The following is a 19291-nucleotide window of genomic DNA, read 5'->3' as shown; positions in this document are numbered from 1 at the left end:
GTATGGCATTGTGAGAGAATGGCCCTGCAAAGTGGAGCCAGCTTTGAAACAGTGGGGCTCCCTCAGCACCCTTGAGGGCAACTCCCAACTCACCCTTAATAAATCGTCCAAAAGTCTCATCTTTTAAATCCAAATTTGTCCAAAACAGCATAACATCCCCAAACCCAGAAGTCCATACTCTAGAGGACGTTAGCAGAACACCAATTTTCCGGAAGACATTTAAATACATGACCATGTGGGCATACCCTGAGCACATCCATAAGCCACACAAGACAGCTGAAACTGCCTTTACAAGGAAATATTTGATTACGAAGTAAGGAACTAAGGTTTAAACAAACTCTCTTAAACCTCAGGGTCTCAAATCCATATACCCCTTTTTTACACAGGGGGAACAAAGACTGATCCAGACGCAAGTTTGATCATCAAGGACTGACTGATGGGTAAGAGTCAGGCACAAAGTTCACTCCCAGCAGTTCTTCAAACCACTTGTCTCTGCTTTATAGCAATGTCACACATCATGCAGAAGACAACAGAGAAGGGTCACTTGGAGGAGGAAGTGACTAGGCTACTGCAGAAGCAAGGCCTAATTTTACCTCATCCTGACTCCATTAGATGAAGCTCCTGCTATTCAGCACAGGCATATGCATCCAAGCACTCATCTTAGATACTCAGACACACCTTTGAATTGGCATGGAGCAGATCCCATCTGCATTGCTAAGGGCTTGCACAAGCCACCAAAATGAGCCTACCCAAGAGGGTACCCCAACACTATACTAAAAGTTCTAAGGATTGAGTGTTAAATTAATTAAACTGAGTGTTAAACACATTATTAATCAACTACATCCTTACTATTCTGCTATTTGTGCCATTCTCTAAATGTGTTTAACACAGAACAAAGCAGATATGAAAAAGGTAATGGGGCTAAAAGAAATTTTGGTCCATTCTCTTCACTGAGACAACTTTCTTTTTTTAAATAAAAATCCTTTCAAGTTGTTGATGAAGTACTTCGAAAATTAGATGGAAAACTGCAAGGTACCATTACAGAACATAGCATGTACCAAGCCATGCAGGCTCATATGAGTTATGTGGCCTATTGTATTCATTAAAGGTTCACTACAACTGTTAGTGGGACTGTTAATGGAAGCATTCAAGAGAGGAAATTGGCAACCAATTCATTCTCTCTAATATACTTTCAGCTGTCTCATGCAGCATCCAAATGCCTTGCAGAAAACAGCATGTAACTGTGTAGTGTAGTAACTAATAAAATTAGTCTATTGTGTTATTTATCTTTTAATAATTTGTCTAATTTAATACCTACTAGCTACATTGAAGTCTGATGTAATGCAGGAACAAAATTAATGCTATCTTGTTAATCAGAAAGAAAATTTTAGCCCTCCTCCTTCAGAACAAGGACTGTTCAGCAATCCTACATGATGAAGGGAACACTTCATAACCATGACTTATATTCAGACTGCACTGAATCCCAGAACTATGAGCATAATCCACACAGACTCATCACACTGCTTCCATGAAAGAAACAAGAAATGCCATCCCCAGTGCAGAGTGGACATCAAGGAGTTGACTGTTACCAGCAGGAAGTCAATATAAACCTCAGGGTAACTATTTTCAGAGCTCTCGGAATAGCAGATACATGGCAGAGGGAATCTCCTGTCCTGCATCACCATCACAGCCCAGGGCATGCAGAGAGGTAGCACATTCTTCAGATTCATTTTCTGGCTCTAACAGACATTTTCTTCCCTTTAAGGCACCTTCAAACAGGAGTAAATATGCTGGTGTGAGAATCAGCAGCTGTCCCCACCACCTGGCAGCTTCCAGAGAACTTGGAATACCAGACTGAAGCCACCACCTGCCCAAGAGACGAGTTGCAGCATTGGATTGGAAGAATGAATATCTACATTTCAGGTTTCTTATATCTGGACCCAGAAGGGTAGTTACTGTACTCCCAGCCTTGAGCATCAGATGAAGAATCTAGTGCAGAACCTTTCATATTGATTACAACTGATCTGTATCACCAAGGACTACCAAAGCCATAACACAGCTAATTATGTTTAGGGCAGCTTAACAAACACATATCTGCACTAAGCTCAGAAAAGACTTGTGAACTCAATGAAAATCTTCCATGCAGGACAAGTTTATTTTCAGTGTAATGGATGTATAAACAGACCTACAAAACAGAAAATTCAACAGCAGTTCTATGTTTAACCAAGGACAAGAAAAAAAGCTGCCATCACACGCCTCTGCCTGTCCCTGTCAGGAAGAGAGCACTACTGACAGATAAGAGAGGCTTACAGGTTTGCAGTATCAGCCAGTCTTATCTCTCCTCTGCAGCCTTGGCCAGAAGACCAGACCAAGGATGAGAATAAAGCTGATTGAGCTAAAACCTCATGTGGTTTCTTCCTTTTTCCTTTGAAGCACATTATATGAAAAATATAATTATTGGTTATATTAATGCTGCAGCCATCTGCCACTATTATGCCAAAGTCCTATACTATAAGCATAGCTGGAGATGTTTTTCCCAATAAAGTATTTTTATTTTAAAAATCCCAACCCAGTAAGCCTTCTTATGCTGGTTGTTCTTCTTGGAACAGCTATCCTGTCTGCAGCATCTGTACTGGATGAGTTTTAAAAATATTCTCTCCTCTCACCCACCACCCCCAAAGAGAGATAATAGTCTCAGTAGCTTGATCTCTAGAAGATGCATTATGATGCTTTGACAGATTTTTCTGTTAATCCTATAGATCAGACCCTGAGCTGCTGCAGACTGGTGACAGTGAATTTGATTTAGGCAGAGTTGTGCTGATTGGACCTGCTGAGACTGCAACCATACAGGTCTCCTGCTAGGGTCCACACAAAGCTTGTCATTGCTAAAACATCAAATGTTTGCTTTCTATTGAATCAGGATTCAGCTTGACCTATTGCATCATTTCTGAGATTTTAAGTACATTTGCACCGTATCCATCTGTCACTTCTGAGACATTCCAGTACCTGTCTGCAATAGGCAGAGTTTTATTGCAATTGCTTCTAGAATGAGCAAAGACAAGAATCACAGACCTTTTCAATATTTAATTATCTAGTATTGCATAGGCTGCTATGACTTTAGAGGAAATTATGTTTATGACTCATGTGCTAGTACTGGAGGAGTTTTTCATTAAAAAGTAGCCCAAGGGAGGAAAAGGGAAAAAAATGCCCAAACCAACCAACCAACCATTGCTGAAAGCTGAATATCACCACCTGGCTGATTCAATTTCCAATGACAGTGCATCCAGTCAGGGACAGAAAGAACTGGTGTTTCATTCCTAGGAAAGGCTTATCAGCTAGACTTCAGATACTGAGCCCAAAGTGGTGCAACACTCTTCAGGACGGAATTTCAGACAGTCCTAATCTATAACCATTCCTGGATTTTGTACCCTTTGCTTAAGTCTTTTTGTGAAAGAGGAGACAACTTTTGAAAGAGAAATAGTAATTCTCACCCCAGTATAAGTTTCACATCCCCCTCCCCCCCCCTCCTTTTTCTTTAATAAAAGATCAAAGCAAATACTTAGTTCTCTGAAATAACTACTGGGAACAAATTCCATATAGCAGGTTTTTTTCCGAAAGCCTAAAAGCCTTATTTCTCTTCACTCCACAGACTATTACAGAAATTATTTGGTCACATATGAGCAGAAGTCCCCAACTAATAAGCATTAACTTGCTACACCATGTTTAGAGGTCATTAGAAATATTACTGAAACACTATTTCCACACAGCTGTTCTATTTTGCTGCAAATAGCAGAATTACTCAGTGGAGAGAAATCCCTCCCATTCAGTTTCTGTCTTAATACTGGGCTTATCAATAAAACAACAGTTCCTTGCCACTCATGAGCCTTACATCCCAAGAAATTTGAAGGAGTCTCTTGCATTAAGCAAGTAGATGTTTCATCTTTAACATAACTCCTATTACGCAGCTGTTAAGAGCCACCACTGTAGTGCTCCTGTCACACAGGAACACAGAATGACAGGAAAAAATTATAAATTTATAAGTGTTTCCTCTCAGGGTTTAGGTTTTGGCTATACTTTTACCAAGCAATATCTAACTACAGATAAAGGAACAAAATCATTACAATAAAAGCAGACATAGCTCTTGCTTACTACTAGACCATTACTTTAGCTCTGAGTAAACCTTCCTATCAAGAAAACAGGCCTTCAGCTTTTCCATGTAGAAAATTGAAGATAAGGATAGTCAGTATCTACCTCAGAGCACTAGAGTTGAACACATCAAAAAATAAATTTTTTCAACAAGTGCAACCTTTCCTCCTTTGAAACCAACTTACCTGACTGAAATTCAAAGCTACAAGAAAGGACAAGTTTCCTAGGTGCTACAGCTTATCTTACCAAAATCTCTACAGACCTACTTTTTCCTCTTTAAAAGTCTTCCTATCTGTGTGAATTAGCTTCTCTCTCCCACTGTTGGTGCCTAATTGGTGCTGCTTTCACCACTGTCAGAGTTCTTATTAAGAGAGATGGGACTATCGCAGTTATACACGATTTATTACTTAAAACAACAAACAAGCATCAGTCTCAGAGGCGTGAGATTTAGTAACAAGATGCCAAAACAAGAAATAGTCACAAGATCCGAGGTTACATTGTAATTTACAACTTTCTAATCCAATAGGCACTTAAAATGAAACTTTGTTTTGACTTTAGGACCTGTGGAACTTCTCACCGCGGTGCGGTTGTGTCTTACCCAATAGCCTGTCATGTCACATCCACACAGAGGCTACTTTTACAACATCTAAATTCTTAACTTAACCTATAAAATCACATTATTATACTTAAAACCCTTCACCACAACACCCAGTGCATATTTTTACTTATAACTATAAAAACATAGGTTTGTAGTTTTCTTGCTTAAGGTCTATAAATCTCTGTCAATTATGCCATACCTAACCTCTTCCAGGGTTGTAAATCAAATCCTCCACTAATTGCAGGAGTCTTTACTCCTGTGTTTCCTACAACCCACAAATTACGGATCTGGGACTCATTAGTGTAAACAGAGCTGTAATAATTGTCATCAGGTAGAACTTGTTACCTAGCTAAGCCTTTTTTCTGGTGAGGAGTTATTGAGCTTGACTTGTCACTATATTACCCCACCTCAGTAAGAGTTTCTAGGTAACTTATTTTTACTGTTTCTTTTTGTCTACAGCTGTCTTTTACAGGTTATTTTTTAATTTATTTGTCACAGTATGCATGTTAAAACCTGTATAAACAATCAGAAGAGGTTACAGTAATTTTTTCCGCCTATTTTAAAGCTTAGTTCTTCTTAATGAAATTATTATTTGAGTCGTCTTTCATATCTCCTCTTATTGTGAACTGATGTTCCATTATACATGTATATAATAGGAAAACTCCTTGAGAATCTCTTCGTATCTTTTGGTGCGTGAGGTAATTCTAAAGCATCTATTTCTGCTTTGACCTTAGTTTTATCTACTTGCCTTTCTTCTGTTAATCCAATTCTATTTTTGGCTACAGCCTCAGTCACAGCATAGTCTTCTAGTTGAAGCACTGCCAATCTTCTTAATGTAGAACTTCCCTTCCCCCTTCTTCAGGTTGTTAATCACTCTTCGTAAATTTTAGTCTACAAAATTGGATATATCAATTTTCTTATTAGAATTGTTTATGACAATATAGAATCACTGTTAATAAACAATTCAGACAATAAAAAATAATGCCAAAAACCCTACAGAAATATAGTTTATAAAATTACCTTGTAAAAATAAACCTTTCTAAGAAATTGAGGATTAAATAAAAAGTTGTGTTGTTTATTTTGTCCAGAATATCCAGGTGGACTTTGTTTCATGAGGTCTGACACCACCAAAGCCAGATGGCAACTGTGAAAAAAAGAATGTAATTCTAATGGCTGTAAACTTATATTTTTGTATATGACCTTCTGTTTCCCAGCACCATACAAACACTGCGTAGCTGACTGTAATCTTCATAGTGCCCTCTGAAGTAGATAACTAAAATTATTCCCTTGCTCTGGAGACACTGATGACAAAATACTTGGAACTGCAGTGAAACAGCTTTAGCTCCTCACAAGCTACCACATCACTGCTGCCTTTCTCTACCTCAGTTAATTTTCTGGCTTCTGCTTAGGATACTGATATTTTATTACTGAACACTAGCTAGTTTGTGTACTAGTTCTGATGGAAATAAAAAAGATGGTTGTTTACAGTTGCTGAGTCCCAAATTAATGACAATGTACACTCCAATAGTACCATCTACCCTGGCTAGATGTGAATTGGTACATAGAAATATAAATCTTCTCATCAGTGGGCAAAGATGTTCTGATTTGATTTGAAGCTTGTAAAAGAATGATGCAGAAATTCAGCAAGATGTTTGTGTCTGTAAAGTGCTGGGTATCTTAAGAAGGGATTTTAATTTTAAAAAAAGGGAGGAGGTTTCTGGTAGGAAGATCAAAGATTAACTCTTGCCCTTGGTTGTCAGGATTTCTCTTTGTAGAAGATGACCCTGATGAGAGAGTTTAATGTCTCTGTAAACAACAGCATTCCTAACAGGAATGCCAAGTACACACACCCTGGGAATCTGGCTGTCTGATGAACCAAAAAGTACCAAAAGGATTACTAAATTATTTAAATCCCCTGCTATTTAGCACTAACACCAAATTGCACTGTCTCAACAAGACCATATCAGATTTATTATTACAGCTATCTTTTTCCCATTTTTCTCTCTTGGGTTTTGGCAGAAAGCCCTCAAAGAAAATTAGGTAATTAGCTGGCAGGCCAAAACCTCAGCAAAACCATCCAGTGTTGAGGACTGCAGAGTTTTGTTCTTTGCAGCCCAGTCTTACCTGATGGTGAAATTTTAGGACTGTTGAAGTGTCCACAGCAGTCCAGGCTGGGAATACCTACTGCTCTCTCCCATGCCATGCCAGACACAGTCCTTTGCATCTAAATTGAATTCCTACCAGAACCAACATGGCTAAGAACACTTGAGAGAGATAGCATAGAGTATGGAGTCAGGGATGGAAACGGCCAGAGATTTAAAGCAGGTGTGTCTACTGTGATTCAAACCAGACTTCCTGTTTTCAATGGAGATCCTGCAACTAAAGAGGCCTTCTTCGGTCTACTGTAGGATTTTGGATTTTGCACATGTCCTATGAGATACTCTGTCACAAGAGAGGGAATGGTAATGGGGTTATGCTGTGTATGGAAGATACCGTGTTCACAGTCCCAACTAAGAGACCCATGACAGAAGGGCTACCTGGAAGGCACTAGGGACCTTCATCTGTGTTTACTAGACAATTTTAGTGACAGCTAAATTACGTTACAACTCACAGTAGGAAGCTCACCTTCTCCAGAAAATGTATCTTTAATTCTTCCTATTATAGGGGCTCAGCACTATATATAAAGACCTGAAAAAAATTTATCGTAGTTTAACCCCAGCTGGAAAGTAAGTAACATGCAGCTGCTCACTGCTCTATCCCAGCTGGAACCAGGACAATGTCCAATTTCACAAGATGGAATGGATCCAAAATAACCCTAAAATAATGAGTTCCTTTGCACATTTGCATGGTCATTTACTAATACTTACACTTTCCTGAAGTGTCTTAATTTGGGTCTCAGACCCCCAAAATTTTTTGGTTTTTTTGTAAGAAGTGAACTCTTTCTCCTCAGATATTTCAGATCTTTCTAGCCACTCCTTTCTCCTCCTGAAGACTGATCACCCTGCTTTGTTACCCTAATGAAGACTGGTAAGGTTTAAAACCTTTTCAAAAACAGGACAAGCAAATTTCAGATTTGTAAATAAAATTAATGTGATAAAAAACAGAGAGCCATGGGACCACTGAAGCAGTAACTATGCTGAGCCTTCCCAGTGATGCAGAAATGTTGAGTAAATGTCATCTGGATTTCAGATTCAAGCTTCCAGGTTAAATCCTGATCCCCAGCTGTGTAACTGACATGACAAATGCAGATGTAACCTCTGTATCTATTTCAGAGTTATGATGGCTGATATTGACTTTACACATATTCTTTCAGCATCTTTTGTCTCCCATTTACAAATAACCAGCCTCTATTAAATAAGGTAAGGTATGCTTGGAGTATTTAAAGGCACAAAAAAGCCTGGAGTACTTGTTTCATATATTCTTTGTATAAGCATTGGGTTCAATGTTCCTAGATCTCACAGGCACAGGATCTTAGAATACCTTTACTGTGTTCTGTACAAATAGGCAGAACAGTGCTGGGTTAACAGGAGATAACACCTGAGCCCTCTTTCTGTTCAAAGTTCCAAATTAATCAGTGTGATGCTATTATAAGGAGATAAACACTTTGCTTTCACTCTTTCTGACTACCTGCTTATTTAATAAAATCAAATGAATGGGTTTGGTCATCTGCATTCAAGAAATTATGAATTAAAAATCAAGACCTTGCAGTCAGTTTTAAACAAGATGTCAGGCTGCCTTCTCTCCTTTACAGAACCGATATGCTAATCTCATTTGTGTTAGTCCTCATTTCCAACACTCTAAAAGAAGGTAGGTTCATCAAACCAAACCCTTAGCTAAAACAAACTGACACATCTTGTTGGATCGATTATCAACTGATACAATCATGACTCTTCCATTTTAGTCCAGTGGAAGACAAGTTCTCATTTACCTTCTTTTTGCACTTATACCCCAAGGCAAGAGCTTTCAAACTGATAATTAGAACTAGAATTAAGAAAAATACCCTATGTAAGGGGGGATAGCAGTGGAAATACATTTAAAATCTGCAGTATGTCTTGTGAATCTTCATCACAACATGAGAGTATTGAGACTAATTTACTGACATTTCATGTTTGTGTTCATTTAAACTGGTTTTAGCTCTCACCACAAGGGTAAATATACCTGTAGCTGCCAGGAAATGACAGCTATGAATGTCATGTACATGGATGTGATATTGTAACTATAGGGACTGTGTCACTTCTGTGAGGAGTCCAAATAGGTGGTTGGACTGGGTCATTCATTAAAATCTGCATGATGTCAGCTTTGCCTTATCTCACCTTGCCTTGAAATACAAAACTTTGCATCCTCTGTTTTCAGGTATTTTCGCTCCATTGTCACTTCCAGCAACCACATTAAAAGTGTCCAAGAATCTAGAATTACTGTCATGTAACTACCACTCAACCAGTGGTCTGAAAGCCAGGAACTTCGAAACAGCCAGGCATGTATACATTCCTGGGGTTGGAAAGAAACTGTCCAGGAACTTTTGTAGTGGGCAGGATTCATTACGAAAAGTTGGCAATAATGCTAATCAAAAATCTGAGAGCTTTCCTAACAAATACTGGAATAACTTCAAATAATACATTTTCAATATTGCTAATTAATTTTATTTTTTTTTTGCACTAAAAATAAAACTCCAAGCTTTGTAAAATCTAATTTTTTTTCTCAATCTTCAACAGTGTCAATGATCTTTCCCAAATTATCCTTTGAGTGTACCAGCTGAGAATTAGTTATCTAAAGCTCTCAGATGCCATGTCTTACATCCCTGCAACTGCTCCAAAAGGCTTAACTAGCTTAGCTAGGAAAGATAAGAGACTGAAAGGAAAATATTTGTGGCAAGCCACACTTAAGAGCTGCCCCAGAAGCAGAAAGATGTTGCTGCAGAGATATTCTATTGCCTTTTCAAAATCTAGTATGCTGCTCCGCTCTACCAGCTATATGTATGAGAAAGACTTTGTGATTAACTACCCCTTAAAAGAACATGTTGGCAATCAGGGTCTACAGATACTGTCTGTAACATCTGTAGTATTTACACTACTACAGACTTAATTAAAATGTGCCACAATACAACACGGTACGGGAAAGTAAGTCTGAAACACTCCCCTGTCACAGTAATAAAGCTAACTTAGGTGCTTAGGATATTGCTTCACAAGTAGCAAATCAGCTCTGTCAGATTCAAAGATTATTTAAAGGCCATACTTGACAGCTCAAACAAGACTGGACAAAGGGAAATACACCAGCCAAGAGTACCACCCTGCAGCGAGTCTACAGAGCATCACTTGACAACCTTCCAGAAGAGCAGGAACAGATGACACAGTTGTTCATAGGGCCCTCAGCAAGGCTTCACTACAATAAAAATGCCTTGTGAATGCTGACTGGAGAGTGATCAGTTTTAGATGCTGCCATGAGTTTTCAGATGATCATCCAAAATACCATCTAGAGCCAATGGGAGCTATCAGCTCGAAACTTCTTGAGGAGGGAAGAAGGGTTAATGATAAGGAAAAAGGGGAATGCTTTAGAGCAACATTACTTCTGAAGCCATAGATTTCCATGTTAAAAAAAAACCCTGCAGAGTTGGCAGAGATCAAGACTGCACTCAAACCTTGTGGCAGTGGAAATGCAATACTAAATGACTATTCTTTCTATACCCAGTGAGTTTCACTCAGGAAATACACGCAGCAGTTTTATCATCTTGGTGATATTCTAGGACCCTGAACAGACAAGATTTCTTTGCAGTTATTTTACTGTTATATATTTAATCCTTCGTGGAACCACAGTGGCACTTCTGCCAAATCACACTAGTAGGGCAGTGCTTTTAGGTCTACCCAGAAAATGAGAACACTGAATCACCCAGCACAGGGAAGTATACTAAAAGCAGATACTGCTAGAGAACTAAAATCTGAAGCAAAAGTCCTGTGGAGAGAGTGGCACAGAGAAGGAATAAAACAGTTTCTATAAATAGACAATACATGTGTCTGTTTGCAATGGAGTTATGAATACTCAAGCAGCATAACATAAGAGTTCATATATTGGCTATACAGCAGAGTGCAACTTTAAGTTTTTATTAAATACATTAATTTAATTTAATCCTAGAAACAGAAGGGTAGTTAAATATTTTATGTCCTCAATTAACTCCTAAATAACTGTATTCCTTACTATCTGAGTGGTTTGATCTTTAATGGATTTATTTATGATCTCACCTCTCCCATCACGGTAGAGAAAAAAAATGTTTCTTCTGCCACTCTACTTAGGACCTTGGTTATTTATGAGGTTGCTCCACAGTAACTGTACATAAATCACCTTTTTCTAATTCTAAATACCTAAGCAGAGGTATTTTAAATTCCCTCCTATTCTAATGCAAACTAACTCTCAGCCAAACAAGCTTCAAGCTAAGGCAGAATTTCAGGTTGGCCTTCAGTTAGCCCCGTCACTGCCACCACCTCACTTTACAGTTGTGCAAGATTCCACACAGCTTGAGAAGACTCCCCTTTGTGCTACTACAGAAACATAGTAATGTAAAGCATGGGGTTTATTGTGATGAGTGCATTGTCAAAAGGCATAATTGTCACTGGTGTTTACATAAATAGGATCGGGCCTTTGATGTGATTGAATAAGCTGCACATTATACTACGCTATGTGCCAGTTAAACACGGATGAAAAGAAATGGGAGGTCTGTAACACACCAAATTACCACCAGGCAGTGTGAGTGTGTGCATGAACAAACATGGACTACAGTAGTCTGACTACTCAGTAGTAACTTCTGCCACTAAACTGGTAGAAGTTTAGTCTTCACTTGGAAAAGTTTCTCATCACAGAGTAGAATTTCTGTGTGCCAACGCTATGGTTGCAATCATCTTGCTCAGTGTTTCAGTAACTCTTGGTGATGCTAATGGCCAGTTAAAGCATTTGCTGAGAAGTACACCTCTGTGTTCAGTCCCCACTGTCACTACTCCTGCCAGGTACATTTCTCTCAGCAGAATAGGGCTTTTATTCTTAGTTGAGCAGTTTTAATAATAGTATTTAAAGAATTTGTTAGCTCAGCACTTTGCTGACCCCCTCCATAGGGGTTGTTTGCTTAAAAATGCATCCAAGGCAACTGTTGATCCTCCTGCAAAATAGGAGGTAGGTATCCCATGAGTAGAAGTGACGTGAGTGAACTTCAAGGTTAAAGCTTTGTAGCCTTCACCGTGCTTCTTACACCACCTGAACCTGTCCTCCTCAAAACCATATTACACCTTATTTGAAGCAGCAACAGCCAGAGGTAAATCGTGCAGAGCTGATTACATATTTCACCTATAGCTCCTGTGTATTTTATATATATCTATAGGAATTATGTCTAACCTGTAAATGACTATAGATAAAATCAAAGAATCATTAAGGTTGGAAAAGACCTCCTAGATCATCAGGTCCACCCTTTGACTGAATACCACCATGCCCCCTAAACCTTATAGCAAAGAGCCATGTCTACTAATTTTTGAACACTTCCAGGCCTGGTGACCCAACCACTTCCCTGAGGACCCTGTTCCAATGCTTAACCATCTTTGCTCAAAGATGCTTTGAGCAAAATACAAGTGCCTGTGTAGAGTTTTAACTGCTCTGTATGACACTTCCCAACAGTTGCAATCATGGTAATTATATCCCAGCACAAAAATAGCCCAAAGAAGTTCTTGCATAGACATTTCTCTGAAAAATGGAAGGCATGGATCCTTTGCAAAGAAGGGAATAAGACTCTAAGATCAAAAACACAGCATAAACTATAAGCAAATATTTCACAGGAAAAACAGATGGAAAATGTTTAAAAGGAGTATTGTTTCATACCATGAAATGATGTTTATATTTCAGCTCCTCATGTCCTGGGAGAAGATTCTGTTACTACCTTTACACTAAAAATATTTTTCTTGCTGATGTGTATCACTGAGCAGTTGAAAAAAACCACAGTAAATAACATCAAGAGCAGTTGTACCTTTAATCCATTATAAAGTTGAAATTCGATTTTTTTCCCTAAAAATAAAAATGCCATTGTATAATAATCCAGTGTCTTATTGACAGTTTCTTATTTTTAGTGATTTTAAGGAGGCAGGAAGGAGAAAAACAAGTTAGTCTTTGATGTCTGTGGTTACAACAGTAAGGAGTGAGAGACTTTGAGAATAATTTAAATCTAATCAATTTAGTTCGGTTGGTACAACATTACAGCAATAAAAAGGTTTACTTGTACAAAGAAAAAAAATCGATTAATGAGCAAATGCATAAAAAAGAAAAGCAGCGATCATCTGAGTGGCAGAAGGTGACTCCCATCTCTAAATTCTCCTTTTCACATCCCCTGCTTTTTTGGCAAGTGCTTTGTACTGGTGTTAAGCAGGTTTAAAACTCTATTAGATATACCAGTTACATTTCATACTGTATTAGCACACACCGAAGTCACACCACCAAATGCAGGAGGGTAGAAAATCTGAGACAAAAAGACATTGTTAGACCATCACAGAGGTAGTGTTCTTCTCAGCTAAAGAAGAAGGTCTATAAGCTACTGAAATACTTTACATGGCATGAAAATAAATCTCAGTGACCCAAACTAAAACCTAATACTTTCGATTACCAAAACTCACTTAAAAGTAAACAAAACTAGCAAATAAACTAAAAGACTTTAAAGCAGGAAAGCTCTTCTCTTCTAAAAAGGAAAGGAGATAGAACATTTTGATACACAGAAGCCAAAAAACCTGCAATGGATAGAGACAGTTGCCTGACCCTAACAAGGATGACAAAAGGGTGACTGGTTCCCCCTCCACACCATTCTGCTCAGAAGGGTCTTGAGATTTTGCAGAGCCACCACACATCCACATCTGAACTGCCTGTCAGTGGACAGTGGCTCAGTCTCCAAATGTGTGCTTTTACAGCTGAGCATACAGATCCCAGAGCTCCTCACATGAAGCTGTTTGGCCCCCAGACACAGCAGGTCTGCATATCAAGCCACAGCATGCTGTGAAAAACAGAGCTACTGCCTTTCTGTGTCTGTTCCCTGATGGAATTCAGATCATACAGGCTGGTAGTGAGCCACAGCAGCACTGATCCAGGTGACCAGGTAACCATCTGATGGCTAATGTGGACACAAGCAAGGCAGTGGGAATATGCAGGAATGGGGAAGGCAGAGAGATTGGTTCTGGTTGTCCTAAGTCACCAGAGCTGACTCTGGTGTCCTAAACCAACTACAGTCATATCCCTTAATAAGTCTGTGTAGTGAGTTACACAAACCTCTATTATGTAATTGTATAGGCATTATATATCCACCTATACTAGACATTACTCCTGTTATCCTTAAAAATATTCAAGACAAGGAAACACATTGTTCCAGCACTAGGAAGTGATCTTAATGCTAACCAGCAACCCCCATCTTTCTTCAAAGTATCACCTAATTTGGATTCTCCTTATGTGAAATGCAGGGAACATGTAAAAGTCTGAAACTGTGTACACATAAATCCCAGCTAGAAAATCTGGGTGCCCCAAGCACCTACAGCATGACTGAGGTGCAACTTAACCACCTAGATCCACAAGTATAACTGTGGATTATGGGTGACCAAGCACTGGAGATACTCAAGAACTGTCTGGACACAACCCTATGCAAGGTGCTCTAGGATGACACTGCTTGAGCAGGAAGGTTGGATCCTCTGTTGTCTCTTCCAACCCATCCTGTGTGATTCTGTGATTTACAAAAGCTGAAGCATAACTCCTTATGTATGCCACACTGAAGCTAAACATTCTCCAAGTGCCAAGCATCTGGTATCTGAAGGGAACCTAGGTTTGGATTCCAAATGTTAAGTCACAGAAAGATCTGCCACACTGCAGCTCTGGGAAAGGAGCCTCCCTGTCATAGGACAAGGTTTCAGATGGGACTGCAGAAGTGGGCACAACCCCAAACACTGGAAAGTGGAATCTGCTTAACTGCAACTGTTTCATCTGAACGGCTTAGGCTGAAGAGAAGTAAAGCTGGTAATATGCTAAATCCTACCCTGAAACCTTACCATTTCCTCTGAGCAGGCATTACACACCTCTTTGCTCAGCATCCCACTTATTTCAGCAGCTATAGAGAAGTCCCTGAAGTTCTGTCCTTGCTACCAAGCAGTGAGACCAAACAGGGAAATGTTACTAGAGTGACCAGGTTGTGCAGAGGAGCTGAAGGCAAGGTGGCTTTCTCATTTCAGCTAGCTCTAGCCTGGTTCAGTGAGCTGAACAGCCACGAGTGGCTGGAGGACATCTTCAAATACAGCATCATCCAAAAGCAATCCAGCAAATGCTCTCCAAGGTGCCCTGAGATTTAACCCAAAGCAGAGCTGATCAGGAAATGTGCACATTTATCATTGAAACAAAAAGTGCTAAAGCAGCATTATACTACTTTTACTCACCACAGACACTGTAGAAGGCACCTAAACATTTTGCACAGGAATGGAAGTCTGTAAGTCACTGACAATGTCACTGATGCTTCATCTATGCCCAAGCAGAACATACCAGAGCTGAAATCTGAATGCACCTTGGTCCTACAGAAGTCAGTGTAAGTCCTTTGGAAGCAAAATTCTACCTTCAAGGTATTCTACTTCTGTCTATTTTTTTATGAACTTGTTGAAAAACAGTTTCCTAAATAAACCTCTCAAGAAACCTTGTAATTTGCCTCTCCGCAGGCTCACTGCAGTGCCTGATGCTCTCCCCACCCCTCATCACGGGTCAGTGGCCCCTGACCGGCCTGGTGGGGGACACCTCTGTCTCCCCTGCACCGGCAGTACTGCCCTCTAACCAGAAGAAATTTTCCTGTCAAAAACTACCAGAACCAAGAGAACAAAGCGGGATGCCTTGCCCCCTCCGGGCTGTTCACGCCGCGGGGTGAGGGTGCCGGGGGCCCTGGGGGTCGCGGTGGGATGGATGGGAGGTGCGGCAGCGCCGGGGCGGATGGGGCGCGGGGAGCAGCGCCGGGCCGGCTCTGCAGGCAGGGGCGCGGTGTCCTTGGGGCCGCGGCAGCGGGCGGGCAGCGCTGCGCCCTGGGGCCCGCGGCACCTCCTCGCCGACAGGAGCCCCCGAGGGCGGGGGCGGCACTGCGGGACCCCCGAGCGCCGCGGCCGGCAGGGCCGGGTGGCCGCGCCATGGAGGCGCCGCTGCCTTCCTTTCCTTTCCCTTCCCTTCCCTTCCCCCCGCGCCTGCCTTCCTCCGCCGCGGCGCCTCCTCCCCGCGCCGCTCCCGCCCGCCTCGCCTTGCCCTTTCCTCACCGGCCGAGGAGTGGATCTTGGAGGATTTCCGCCGCAGGGACATCTTCAGCGCGGTGTCCAGGCCGGCCCTGTTCGGCATGGTGCGGCCGGCCGGGGCGCGCTGGCCATGGGCCCCCCGCACGCAGACGCCGCGCTGCGGCCGCCGGCACCGCCGCGCCCGGGCTGCGGGGGCGGGCGAGGCGCTGAGCCCTGGCCGGGCTCGGAGCTGCCCTGCCGGGGAGCCGCTCGCGGCTCTGTGCGCCCGCTGTGAGCCGTTGCGTAAGGTGCCATGAAGTCAGGGCCCGGGTTTGGTGGGGGGTTTTGAGGTGTCTGTCTGGAACTAGTATTTTACTAGACATTTTAGGCGCATAAAGCATCCCAAGAAAGCCCCCGCTGGGATCAGGATCCCTAACCGGGCTTCTTTGTTCCGGTTACAAGGGCGTCTTTCATCACTGTGGTATGCTGCCAGCATCATCACAAAAGATACCGTTGCTTCTCAAAATGCCCGGTAAATCGAGGCTAAAAAAAGAAATAGAGGAAAGATTAATCAATGTAGTACTTACAGCACATCATCTTTCTGTGCAAAACATTTGCAACCATGAGAATTTAACTACTAAGGACAGGCAAAGAGGAAATGTAATTTAATAGGAAAAAAAATAGCTAAGACAGCACCTCTCAATCTTTACACATGCTGGTCTTAACCAGGCATAGCTAGCAGCAGTTGCCACATCTTAAGGGGTTGCTTTCTCTACCAGGTGAACTTCAACGTAGAATGGTTTAAGTGAGGCAGAATCACCACAGCACAAAGATATATTGAGTTTTGGGAAGATCTACTGCATAAGAAATGGTCTCCATATCTTAAAGGTCTTTGACAAACATCCCCAGGTCTGTATCTAAACTACTTGACCATGTAGAGTTGGGTAGCACACATGATGGGTAATTTGGGTGTTATTTCAAAGATCGTAAATAATGCTAAACCTATGAATCTCGCTGTACTTGTCTCACTGTATGTGTCCTCACATATAGTATGGAATGCTACAACTTCACAAAATGTTAGAAATAGAACTATTTTGACAAACCACTTTGCACTTCCTAAACTCAAAGTAGTCCAGAACTGTGGCATTTTACACTGATTGAACTGAATGCATCATAGCCCACTGGAGATGTGTGCTTTGGGACAGGACTGCTGGCCACAGATGTTTCTTGCCTGTGAGAAGATTTACTCATTGATTTTATCACTCTTGGAGAAGTGGCCCAAGAGCTTTGTGAATGAAATCATCCAGTAAGGGCAATGCCCAGTGCTGGCATGCCAGCATGCCTTTCCCATTTTAAGATCATGACATGGAGCTGGTTATATTAATGAACATCATTTTCTCCCTCAGCTTGCTCTTTCTCCTCTCCACAAATTATTATCTGTTGTGGTCAGTATCTTTGTACCAGGAGGAATTGCCTGGGGAACAGGGAATCACTTCACATATATTGTTAGCTAGTAGACAAATTAAAGTGACGTTCACTTTGGGTTCAAGCTGTCAGCTCAAAGTCAAAGAAAGTGCTCCCAAAAAAGGACCAAAAAATGAATGGCAACTCCTGGATTCATGTTTACTTTTTCATCAGAAATTAGCCTTCAGGTGAACTGTGCTTACAGTACATTTAAAGTATTGTGGACTGTAAGCCATCAGCCCCGTCAGCCTGAGAGCCCATGTGGCAGCTGAGTGCTCTTGTTCCTTCACATGCACTGCACTTACTTTCACCTCTGCACACTCAATGTTCTCGAAGAGTGTGCCAGCTAGAACACCATCTGCCTTGCAGCTACCAGGACTACTCACTCACTTGACTGCTTGAGTGCCTCAAGGAGATTTAATTACCCAGCCCACACCTCAACAAGCCTGAGCTGTATCCCCATGGAAGGCACTCCCTGAGCATTAATGACCAGGCATTTGAATAAAGCTTACTGGCATGGAAGAAACAAAACATCTTTGCCCCTGCTCAGACTGAGGGCCTCAGAGGAGACCTGCCTGCAAAATCTGTCTCAAGTCACAAGTGGATATAATTATACACTGCAGACTAAGGGGAAGCTGAGGGGAGCAAGTGGACTGCAAAAGTGTCCAAGGAAACCAAGTGTGCAGGATAATCTTGGTAACTGAGAAAGAACCTGAGTCCTGCTCAGCAGGCTTAAGAGTGGGGCCTGCAGGAAAACTAAGTGTGTAGTCCAGAGCAGTTGGTTGTGTTTCTGAAAGCTCGCGTTCATTAGTAACCAGCTGACAAGCTCTGGGTTAGCCCTGAGCTTTGAGGAAAGAAACAGCTCATTCCGCTGTGCAGGACTCACCTTTGTCATTTTGTTATGCAATGTCTGTCTTTGTCATCGTGCTGATGTGCACTAAATTGTGTATTATCGGACCATGAGTCATGGCAGTATTATTCCCTGGGGTCTGTCATAATGGCTCCATGGTTTGAATGATGTACCAAAAAAAAAGCAGTTGGTATTTTTCAAATTACAATGTGCTCACTTTTCTAGTATTTATAGCAATGTACTTTCAAAGAGCTCAGTATGCATAATAATTATTTCAATGTAATAAATAAAGCAAAGGCAGGAAGAATGGTCCTGTAGTTAATGTGCCAGACTGGGAGACAGGATATCTTTATTCTATTTTTGACTATGCCAGATGCCGTCTGGGACCTTAGAGAGATTGTCAAACCCAAATTTCCAAAAAGATGCATCCTCTGCTCCAATTACTAATGTTATACACAGAGATTGGTTCTGGGGAAAAAAAAAAGGAAAGAAACACACATTACTCAGAATTTATTAGTGTAGTGGAAAACGTAACAGTCTAATCAAAAGTGAGAGCTAATTATTACCGAAAAAGAAAGAAAAAAGAAAGAAATTAAAGAATGCTACTACTACTTCTGAAAGAAAAAATCAGAAATAATAAACCATTTTGGTTTTTTGTAGACACACTCTTCCTGTCTGCCTTTTTTTTTGGTGTGGTGCTTACCCTTCCACTGCCCCTCTGGGACCAATGGTCGACAGTGCTGGCCTTTGTAAAGCAGCGGGTGTTGGGGCTGCAGCTGGTCGTCGGTGTCCTCCCAACAAATTCTTTGCTGAGAAAAGCAAAGAACTGTTATGGAGCTATTTTTGTGTGGTTTTTAAAATGCCTTCACACCTTGCTCTTTATCCATTTGTCTACTGCTCCACTTTACATCCAATTGTATTATATGGGATGCCATTTATGTATGTTACATATTTGTTCTTTGTGTAATCCCTCAACTCTCTTTGTCCACTTCCCAGGTC

General features: G+C 41.2%; 1 protein-coding gene across 5 annotated transcripts in view; it reads right to left on the bottom strand.

The window, feature by feature from the left end:
• ATP8A2 (ATPase phospholipid transporting 8A2) overlaps nucleotides 1-16128 on the bottom strand; it is a 320016-nt gene extending 303888 nt beyond the window's left edge. For all 5 annotated transcript variants that reach the window (XM_069013203.1, XM_069013240.1, XM_069013228.1 and 2 more), the window contains exon 1: nucleotides 16024-16128. In XM_069013203.1, coding sequence (XP_068869304.1) covers nucleotides 16024-16102 — 79 coding nt within the window. In that variant the 5' untranslated portion in view covers nucleotides 16103-16128. The remainder of the gene's footprint in view (nucleotides 1-16023) is intronic.
• Nucleotides 16129-19291: the final 3163 nt, after the last annotated feature.

This window comes from Aphelocoma coerulescens, chromosome 1, assembly GCF_041296385.1.
Source record: "Aphelocoma coerulescens isolate FSJ_1873_10779 chromosome 1, UR_Acoe_1.0, whole genome shotgun sequence".
Taxonomy (NCBI): domain Eukaryota; kingdom Metazoa; phylum Chordata; class Aves; order Passeriformes; family Corvidae; genus Aphelocoma; species Aphelocoma coerulescens.
This window is presented reverse-complemented; position numbering and strand designations above follow the sequence as displayed.